The sequence below is a fragment of the Echinococcus granulosus genome (assembly GCF_000524195.1).
Source record: "Echinococcus granulosus chromosome Unknown EG_S00008, whole genome shotgun sequence".
Classification (NCBI taxonomy): Eukaryota; Metazoa; Platyhelminthes; class Cestoda; order Cyclophyllidea; family Taeniidae; genus Echinococcus; species Echinococcus granulosus.
The window spans coordinates 412,204-422,619 of record NW_020170388.1 but is presented as its reverse complement, the minus strand read 5'-3'; the positions used below and the strand labels follow the sequence as shown (position 1 = coordinate 422,619).

Here is a 10,416-nt window from a genome sequence, read left to right as displayed (position 1 = left end):
ATGGCAATGCCAGCAGCCTACTGCGAGGGTGCCTCTAGTGATGGTGTCAACGTGGAGGTGGCTCGTGCCTGTGTCATGGCTACACTTTATCCGTCCAGTCGTTTGTGAGCCACCCGTAATTTTAATCGCGTTGACTGCCGCTTAGGACCTCGGTCACGTTCAACCCTCGTGCTTGCATGAAGACGACAAGGCACTAATGGTTCAAACAGGAGTACTAAGCAACCCAAATTTTACGACAATTACAAACAGTAATTAACAGGTAATCTCAACTCTCTGAGGCCAGGTCTCATTTTCGTTACTGGCCATTATGCAGAACTCGAAATTTGAACCTTGCCAAATGCCAAAATCGTCTTGATAGTAATTCCGTGGTAAGTCTCCTCGGATTACTTTTAGTAATCTACGTGGATAACTTGCTTCTCCAGTGTCTAGACAACCAGCCAACACCTTCAATACAATGGCAGAATTGGCGGGACATGAAGAGCCTGTGTAGTTAAGCAATACAACCCAATTATGATAATATGTTCAAGTATTGGGTGGTACTATTTTGGTCATCTGCTTAAGTGCTAAACCTTCCTATTAAGTATTGTGGATTCATTCATCCAAATCAAGGAATAGTTGCATTAGTGGTTAGTTAAACACAACTGGCGATTGCACAACCTCTCTTATATGTAAATTGACAGGTAAACCTCCTGCTTACCGCCCCCGCACAAGGTACCCACTTAATTCGCTGCGCTGATAGATGTGCGCGTTTGTTTTCTCACCTAGGAGTGGTTCATAGGCCCCATTTTTACGCCAACAACATCGTGTGCCGGAGTTACTTGCTGCACCTCAAGACTAATGGTAGGTTGCTTTCCATGTCATGCTCCAACTACTACAAATAGTTGGAAAGTTATGGTGACCAACTAACTGTCCTTTAATGTGGATTTGTGCCTTAGTACTACTTATTTTAGACTGATTTAATGTAGAAAAGGTAAACGAAGGGATTCTCCCATCTTTAGCGAAGAAATCTAAAAGTTGAGGCGCAGATGAATAGCTTCATACAGGGGAGTCGGTTGACTTTTTCCAACCGATAAGTGTTGTTGATGAGCGGATCCGTTTTATAACTCTATTTTGATCCTCTCATGTGTAGATGTTGTCTTTTTTGAGGAAATAAGATTACTTACTGTGCAATATTAATCAGTGTGATTCCCACAGAACTTTCAGTGAGGAAGTCAAACAAATGTGAGTGAATATTATTACATTGTAGACATTCATGAATCTAACTAGGCGAACAAATTAGTAATTTTAAGTGGAAGGTTATCCAAAGCAATCACTACTAAGTCTATTCCAAATCCACTTCACGACAACATTACTCATTTAGGATAATGCAGTATCAGTGCTGCCCAGTTCATCTAGTAATTGGACTGGTTGACAATGTTCTCCCCTAACACGCTATACCTAAACGAATGTGGGCAAAATAACCCTGTTTCTTCCATAAAATAGCCTTTATTTATCACGAGGGACGAGGAGTTTAACACTGAAGCCAGTATCAATGCGTTGAGCAGTAGGGGCGCAAAAGGGACTCCAAGCAGCAGAGAATCGGTTGCAATTGTTAAGGTGAGAGGTCTCTTGAGTAAGTTAACTGTGCCTAGCGGCCTCAACCGGTGGCGCCGAAACCTAAGAACGTGGAAGAACGCTCAGGATTAATAAAAAAGAGAAGCGTTAAACTGGTGAGCTTTCCACTCTACTCCTTACCTATGCAACCAATTATTTGCTTGCGTTCTTAAACTTACTTTCATTAAAGCTGTTAGTAACATTGTAATTTTATGAAGAAGCATACGTATTTGCTACAGGTTCGTACAGATCTTCTTTCTAAGGCATGTTTTAATCAAAGGTTGATTCACCCAAAGAGCCGTCAGCTCCTACAAAAATGGAGAGCAAACCAAATGAAGGAGTCGAAGATACGGAACTGCGAAAAGACTTCGTTTGAATCTGCGGTGAAATTTAGTTAACATATACACAACTGCATGTTTTACACCAACAAATAGATTTCTTTCCCATTCCACTTTGTTAATGGCCTACTGGGGTAGAAGGACTTCGCCACTTTCTTTGTGGTACTCAAAATCATTTAAAGCGTAAGAATCGGCCGTCACTTTTGCTGCATTGAAATTGCGTTAAACTGGTTTAACTAAAGTACTGTTGTTATGCCAATTGCGCCCAGTTTTCCCACAAAAACACCTACAGGAGAATTAACATTTTGAATATTCAACACAAAGGAGGATACCCATAGGGAGCATTTTGGATTTTCATGCAAAAGTTATATCTTCCCGAGTCTTTGTAGGGAATTTTTCTCATTACAGTGGATCACGATGTTCCAGATTAGCTTGCTTTTTAAGTGTTACAAAATATGTTGCAATGCTCGAGTTGGTTGGCTAACGGTCGGTTTCGGCAGAGGACCACTTTGTCTTGGCCATTGTACCTCGCTGGGTGGGCTGGCCTCCGGGCCATATTGGTAGCCCCAATACCTTTTGTGTGTCGAATACATGGGAATCTTGGGGCCCTGCATAATGCGTCATCTTTTGAAGCCATATTTCCGCGGATTGCATACATTAGAAATAATGCATTTACATTTGTACTAAGCAAAAGCTGATAGCTACATAACTAAAAGTGGGTAAAATATGGAATTATGAATTATTCAAATAATTTAAAAGTAATTGGAAACCCTAATACTATCATAAACAACTGCATCACTAAGTAGAAAATCTTGCACAGAAAGCCCAAAAACTCGCCTTTTCCATCTACATCGAGTGCATGTTTTCAATCTAATTGGAGTAATATAAATGGCCTTCCGAGATTATAGGTACTAATGTATTTTAACGCATTATTGCGTCCCCTGCCTTTTGATTAACCACTTCATTGACGTACTTTTGTATGTTATGCCGACCTAAATGGTGATTACAGTGTCAAATTAGCCCGTAAATGTAACTGTCATCTGGTCGTTGATTCCAACGTCAGTTGCATGTTTCCACATGTGATGTGTACATCTCAGTTACATTAGCACAATATCATTTACGCGGTCTTCTCAAATTACTAATCTTTGTTGTTCTACTTACAAACAACTGACCAACTGAGTGGTACTGTATTTGGCTCTAGTTACCCGTACATCTTTTTATTTTCCGATTGTAGTCTCCTTCACAAGTGTAAATCGTCCAACCTTCGGTTCAGTGGCAAATTCTGGCATTTTTCTCCGGATTTACCCTCGAATACCATGGAAATCATCTCCGGTCTCGAAAATAGCATTTCGCTTGTATTAATATTATCATCGATTATTGTCGCCGTGTTTTTAGTTTCACTCATCCGTCGCTTCATGTCCCCTTCCGAGTAAATTTTGTTCTTCTTGTCCCTGCTGATTATTTGTTTTCATGCCTTTTACTAATTCTTTTGGCTTTAAATAGCTCATTAATTCTTCTTAAATTCCAAAAACCCACACCTTTGCATCTTATGTGGTTCTACCATATTTACATTTAACTTTAAACCTTACTGAGGCCTTTAAATTCACTTTTCCTCCCTGCATTAGAATATCACAAATCCACCCCGAAAGTGAACAGACCGTTAACGAAGTTCGTCAGTCTCGAGCCACACGAAATCGTTGTACCTCTAACGGTGATTCCGCACCTTCTTCCAATATCGCAGAAGTGGATGACTGTCCCATCTGTCTGGAAGATCTCAAGTTCGCAGTCGAGACCAACTGCCGACATCGGTTCTGTGGTAAGTTACCCACACACGACTGGACAATCCCCTTTTTGATGCGTAACACTTCTTGGGCTTCCTTGCAGGTGAGTGTTTTTACGCTTATTGGCAGAGGTTTCCCCCATTATCTCAGCCGAATTGTCCCGTCTGTCGAAGTCAGGTAAGCCCTTGTTCAGTTCCTCCTTTTTCGACTTTTCGGCCCACAAAATGTTGTCTTTTTTCGTGCATCTCCCATTACTAAACTTGAATGCTTAATGGTACGGGCGCGTTTCAGTCAAGGCAGAACTTTTGGGCTATTAAAATATAAAAACATTTGCCAAGGGGTGAAAAATACACGTGTAATTTTCACAGCTTGACTTTATGTCTATACGCTCATTCCAGAGACCAATACTCAGAGAGCTTTGGTCTGGAAACACTTATCAGTGTGGCTGAATTGTCGCTAGACGACTTGCTACACTGTTGCTCTATTCATCATGCGCTAATTTTTCGGAGGTGTAATCATTCGTTTGTTCAGCACTCTCGCTGAACTATTCGCTTCTCGTGCAATTTTGTTGCATGACGGGTAGCTATGCGTCGTTCAGGTGATCAGAACCACACCCTGAATGTTCGCCCTACTTAATGACTGCTGGTTTGGGTTCGTCGCTAGCAGCCGTGTCACCACTCTTGCAACATTTGCACCTTCTAGCTACCTTACCGTTGAACGGCTGTGTTCTGTCATTTGACTCTGATTGAAGCCATATTTGGGTTCGGGTTTTGTGCCTTCGTTGATAAGAAGCATCACTTACCACCACGCGCTACTTTATGCGCGCATTGTTAATATCAACCACCATTGCGATTAACTGTCTTGACTAGACCGGCTGACGACATATGTGCTATCTAGCACGATCACTAACGTGACCAACCTCCTCTTTATCGCCATGGCAGTGCCCTTTTTCTGTATCTATGACCGTATAAATTTTGCCTTGAAGTAAAAGTCCCTCGCGAATTGCTAAAGTCGTATATTTCGTGTCAATTTTAGTTGCGATTCCTGCTCAAACGTTTCACACCCACTGATCTGGATACTGGTGACCCGGCAGAACGGTCCGAGGTGGAGTCGAGAGTTGCCGTTTTCAATCGTCGTTTCTCAGGAAATCCGGTTTCTGTAAGCGCTTTGGACGTGCCTACTTTTTCTTGTCTGTGTACAAACCCCTCAGTTCATCCTTCTTATTTAATTGAGTGGTATCTTACTATTTCATTAATGATATTTAGGCGTATTTGTATTGCTATCGCATTAATCCATAGTACTTTCAAGTACAACCTTCCGAAATTCTTTTCTTAAATCATGGGATTTTGCACTTTGAACTCGCTGTAAAAGGGGATAATTTGGCTCATTTAGAGCCTGCTATGCGGCTCTTTCGTCTTGTTTCTGAGTTCTTTGTTCATCCTAAAACGTTGGCGGTCGAAGAACAGCGTTTTTACGACTTCGTGCCCTATGAAGGTTGCTTGAGTTGGTGGTTTTGGAGATGCTGGTTTAGGCGTATTCACTAGAAGTTGGCTTGCCTTTGTGAGTTTAACCACATCGGTGCCATTCAGTAACACTCCTAACCTCTAGTAAGATGCACTTTTTAGAGCTTTAAGTATTTGCAGCCCAAATTTTAAATATGCTTTCGACGCAATATTAAAACTATCGTCATTTGGAGTGACGTTCTGAATTGGTTTGTGTCCTCAGAACTCGTAAAATCTGTTCTATGCTGTAAAATATGGTAATTTTGCACATTTTTCTCAATCTATGTAAAAACCAAGCACTAAGAATTTGATTCTGTAATAGGTAATTTCATTGCATACCTGTGTGGAACGAAAAGTAGTGGGCGGGTGCTCTTTACCAACTAAAACAAGTAGTGGAAGTTTCGACATCGGATAATGCCGTAGCGATGCATTGTCTGAGCCACTGGGCATTATCAGTAGCCTATTCCTTGCTCACGTCTAAAATTTTAAATCTGCACCGAGTAACGTTTTTATTCCCTCTATTGTGAATGTAATTCTCTATCCCTTTCTCCGTACAGCTTATGGACCAAATACGCGACCTTCCAGTTTTGCTGCGCTACTGCTGGCGTGTAATGTTTGAGGGGGAGGCAGGGATCTCGTGCCTCCTGAGACTACGTCTTATTGTTCTTTTCCTCTTTGTCTTCTTCTACGTCATCTCGCCACTGGATATCTTCCCCGAGTCCATAGTGGGTGTCTTTGGTCTCCTAGATGACTGTCTCGTCTGTCTTGTCTTCTTCATCTACGTAGCTGCCCTGTTCAGAGGACACCTGATCGCCGATGCTTGACCTATATAGATTTGTCTGGCTTTTTCCGCATCTATTCAGGCGTTCCTTATTATCAGTATAATTATTACTGCTTATGTTGCTATTATTGTTATTCGTTTTTTTTTTCATGGTTTCGCTACAGAATAGAGGCATTTATTCGTGGGTATTTTTAATTTTGTGGCTACATCCATAGTTTTGATTCCTGATTCGGCACCTCGATTTGTGGACAAAGTTCGTTGGTTCCTGGTTGATTGGGATTGTTTTGTAGCAACCATTCTGCCAAAAATATCTTTTAGGACGAAAAAAAATCTCATTAGTTAGATTGGATGTAGTGCATCCTCTTTTATCCAAGAAAACTCGGGAACTAACCACAGGGTCTTTGGGTTTCTTTCTACACACTTCTGTGAGTCCAGTTAACAGGGTTGGAATCACGTTTTTCGAGAGGTAGTCTTTAGCGTATTGTTTCGTTGGAATTGGTTCCATAATGGCTAAGTCGGATTTTCTACTGCATATGGTACTTACTGTTTGGAAAGAAGAATCGGATTTCCCTTACAGCACTCGCTTTTGACTCACTAGCATGAAATGGATTCTTCATCTCCACTCCACCGAATTCGTTCCAGAACCTTAAAATTAGCATTTAGCATATACAGTACATTTGTGCCAGTCTGTTTTCTGTATCTTTTGATGTTGGAAAATTAACGATATCTTTCCATGTTTTAGTGATGCCATTTTTGACATAAACCATTACGAGAATTAGGCCACAACTGAGGTCCTCCACCAATTGGATGTAGTCCTCCTGATTCTTTCTATCTTGGTAAAATTCCATAGCCTGCTCTAAAGAAAGCTTAACAAATCGCCTCTGTATATGTTGTAAATGGTCAGCAATTTTTCTGCCTTACGTTGGTCACAGTAATGCCATCCTTCATTAAGATATCAACTAGAGGGACTTCTTTTTTCCATGCGGCGGTTTTAAATATAGCCAAAGTTCTCTCTAAAATAATCTCTGGATAGTTCTTATTCTCCTCAAGCAACTCATTATTTAATGCGCTCAATTTTCCAGCCGTCATTACAATTTGCGCGTTAGTAACTAACCTTCGTCACCATAACTGCTGGTATTTTAGACTGTAGAAACACTTGTAATGTGTAAATAAGTTTGGCCTCCCATTATAATATCCTCCCTTTGTGCCCATTTGGTAAAGTTTGTGTTCTTAGCCCACTATGTAATTCGTAATTAACGAAATTACAAAAACGGTGAACGATTAGGGACGTTGTCATCATGGCAACTAACTGATCAATTGTGTCTATTTTATGACTTTGTGGCGTTTATTTACCGGTCGCATATGTCTTACTTTTTTGGCTTAAATTCTTCAAATCACATATTTGGTACAACCATGTGTCTTAACTATTTGTCCATTTATGATTTAATCTTGCACATTTAGTGACAACTCCCGAGAGCCACATTTTCTTCAGCTACTAATTAGTGCAATAGCACAGGTCGCATTTATCTGAAAGCAAGCCTAAAAATTGCGGTAACATTGGTGCACCGATTTTACTGCAATAGTTTTACATAGACGTAGGCATGCGCGCTTACGACCAAGCTTTAAGGTACGCCAACAATAAACATTTATTACCTGTCCAGCTTTTTACAACTACAGGGGTGATTCAGGTACTATATTAATGCTAGTGGTAAGTGGGCCCGGACTACAAAGATGACTATCATCTTTGTCGTAGCTACTTATTAGGCCCCCATTTTACATAAAAACAGCATTTGATGTTTATGGTTGGATGCAAACACCCTTAACAGATTAGTTAAAATGGTAATTGCTTTTACTAATTGCTTTCAATCTCATGTTCTGCAAGACGACCATTAAGATCCGAAGCGAAATTTGGCTGGAATTACTAGGAAAAGTTTAACCTGGAGCTGTTTACTGTTTTCATTTAAGAATACTAATTACATGTATAAAAGAAATGGTCACCTCTTTTAAAACCTAGATAGACGGCCAGGCAGCCTAAAAATAAGAACAAAGATGCCAAACAATGGCTCACAAAGCTACTTTAAATTAAGTCTTTTCTTGAATGGTTCTGTTCTTTGGCAAATGTTCCAATAAATAGCGAATGAATTACAAATACCTTCACTGACTTCCCCTCTTCATCCCAATTCACAGGTAGGACGAAACTGTAAATACAATGATTTCGGCACGACCCATTACTGACGTCGGGACCAGACGTCCTTTCACCTACATAAAAAGCTAGCAGCTGTAGTTTTTGACTCATAAATTGTTTTTGAATCGCGAAATACGTCGAGGATGGTGCTCAAAAAATGTTTAACTCTGCAGGCTTTCAGTCTGCGCCAAGTTTAGTACCACTTGGCGACAAAGTCTGCCGCCTATGTCTTTAAGCCTCCCCACCCTTCTATACTTTAACAATAACCAATCTTCCATCTTAGTGGTATGATTTATGATGAATTTTAGGGACACTCCGGGTATTACGTCACAAATTTCGCCGCAAAGCTTTGTTACGTAATAAAAAGATGCGCGATTATGATGAGGCACTTTTCACAGGTAAAAGCAATTTCAGTCACGTAAAACTGCAAGTAAGAGATTCACTTTCATCGTCTTTATTGTGCCGCCATCTCATTGCATTAACAACTTCCGTATCTTCATTTCACTGATCTGAAAGTTGATAGGTGTTAGTTTAAACAAATCAAACTGATGGAAAAAATATAACCCAGGCCATTAATTGCTTTTACCTGGTTTTCTTCAGCCAAATGCATCAATTCCCAGATTTTCTGACGAATATTTCCTTCACTGCAATGCTTCAAGTTAGTTCCATTTGCATCCGGCGCTACTGTTAATCCAGACTGGCGTTCACCGCTGTAATTGCATCTTAAAAGACTCATAAATTCTGCGTATTCTTCTTCATCAACTTCAGGGATGCCGAAATTAGTATTTCCTAACATTCGGAGCACGAAATATCAGGAAGTTTGTTTAGAGTCACGACAAAATGGAAGATTAGGCAGCTCTTGTCATTAAATAAATTTCTAACTAGGCACCTGTCCCACCCTCAACGGGGTCTGCTGTTTTGTTCGGGTCCCCCGGACTCTTGTTGACAATGTAGGCCTGGCGCAACTTCCTAGCCTCCTCCAATCGGAGACATGCATTTTCACCAAGCCACGACCTCTGTACTTCTCTCAGCTCCGCTGGTGTCAGCCCATAGGGCTTGAGGACAACTGACTCCTTCAAAAAGCCAATTTAATTGTCAGTGAAATACGGGGAGTAGAATAGTGGGATAAAGATATGCAATACAATAAAAGATCGAGTTAAGTCATGATCTTAAAGGTTACATCACTCCTTGCTGTAGCGTTCTACCATCATATCCTACTGCCAGTCCCAAAGACCACATACATGTCGTGAACCTGTCCGGGCCTGTTAAGTTTGTTCCACTCCACTCCAGCCCTACCCAATCTAGTTCAATCAAACTCTAACACCCTTCATCATAAACGCAGTCACCTGCAGTTGTGATTGTATGCGTGTATGCTATACCACGTGGTGTTGAACCAAATTCCACCTTAAAGGAGACGCCAAACCCATATCCGAACATTTCTACTAGAATCCACAGCATGCCAAGGTACGATACAGCATTTCCGTGGCGCTAACCTTCCAGAATTAGGCGACCATACGTCTGTTTGTCTATGACAGTCAAGATCATGATACTTTGTGTCCTACTCACAGTACACCTATCCGTGAGTGCTGTGATCACTCATTGGAAAAGTAAAACACCCGCCTCATTTTGGAAGTACGACTAACTCAAAATTGTACAAGAGATGAGTCTTTTGCTGGAATGTTGAACACAATACAAGCGCTCACAAACAATTGGTAGTTCGGACTGATGGATACAAAGACGCCTTTTCCTCCGGTTCAGTCTTACCGCCACATAAATGTTAAATGCTTGCATAGCTGACTAGATGAGGAGGGTAACCATGTCAAAGTAAAAGAAATTCGTTCTCCTTAAAATCTGCTATTTTTACTTGGGCTTACAACTAGGAAATGGGAATAACTTACTGGATTCGCTGCATTAAAGTAGACTCTGCAACTCCAACTGGGAAGCGTTGGGTGCTCCGGTGTGTGAACCCTCCTGACTGAACCGATTCTAGTCCTCGCTTTGCACGAGTCCATGTCACTTGAAACACGTGGTTTCTCCTCATAGTCCACTAAGTATGAATTTTACAAATGGCTTTGTCTTGTAATAACAGGACATAATACTTGACCTTTAGCCCAATACTTTTCTCGTTCCCACTATTCCTTTGTTATTAGAAATACGGCTTTGTGCTGAAACCTTGCGTCAAACTGTTTCTAACGGCCAGAAATTGCTACTTATTTAACTTTCTTGATCGCCCAAG

At 40.9% G+C, this 10,416-nt stretch overlaps 4 protein-coding genes across 4 annotated transcripts; 2 read left to right on the top strand and 2 right to left on the bottom strand. All coding sequences in view use genetic code 11, as the record gives it.

The window, feature by feature from the left end:
* Nucleotides 1–1,969, top strand: EGR_01944 (hypothetical protein; the record flags this gene model as incomplete). The annotated part of the gene is made up of 4 exons (XM_024491193.1): nucleotides 1–72; nucleotides 1,483–1,596; nucleotides 1,632–1,709; nucleotides 1,874–1,969. The coding sequence occupies 4 exons, from the start codon at nucleotides 1–3 to the stop codon at nucleotides 1,967–1,969; spliced, it is 360 nt and encodes a 119-aa protein (XP_024354336.1).
* Nucleotides 1,970–3,247: 1,278 nt separating this feature from the next.
* EGR_01943 (RING finger protein) lies at nucleotides 3,248–6,038 on the top strand (the record flags this gene model as incomplete). Its single annotated transcript, XM_024491192.1, has 5 exons — nucleotides 3,248–3,360; nucleotides 3,557–3,747; nucleotides 3,816–3,889; nucleotides 4,748–4,870; nucleotides 5,772–6,038. The coding sequence occupies 5 exons, from the start codon at nucleotides 3,248–3,250 to the stop codon at nucleotides 6,036–6,038; spliced, it is 768 nt and encodes a 255-aa protein (XP_024354335.1).
* Nucleotides 6,039–6,198: 160 nt separating this feature from the next.
* EGR_01942 (Nucleoside diphosphate kinase) lies at nucleotides 6,199–7,084 on the bottom strand (the record flags this gene model as incomplete). Its single annotated transcript, XM_024491191.1, has 5 exons — nucleotides 6,199–6,306; nucleotides 6,387–6,505; nucleotides 6,540–6,640; nucleotides 6,671–6,876; nucleotides 6,917–7,084. The coding sequence occupies 5 exons, from the start codon at nucleotides 7,082–7,084 to the stop codon at nucleotides 6,199–6,201; spliced, it is 702 nt and encodes a 233-aa protein (XP_024354334.1).
* Nucleotides 7,085–8,650: 1,566 nt separating this feature from the next.
* On the bottom strand, nucleotides 8,651–10,192 carry EGR_01941 (hypothetical protein; the record flags this gene model as incomplete). Its single annotated transcript, XM_024491190.1, has 4 exons — nucleotides 8,651–8,689; nucleotides 8,767–8,969; nucleotides 9,070–9,253; nucleotides 10,079–10,192. 4 exons carry the CDS (start codon nucleotides 10,190–10,192, stop codon nucleotides 8,651–8,653), a joined length of 540 nt encoding a protein of 179 aa, XP_024354333.1.
* Nucleotides 10,193–10,416: the final 224 nt, after the last annotated feature.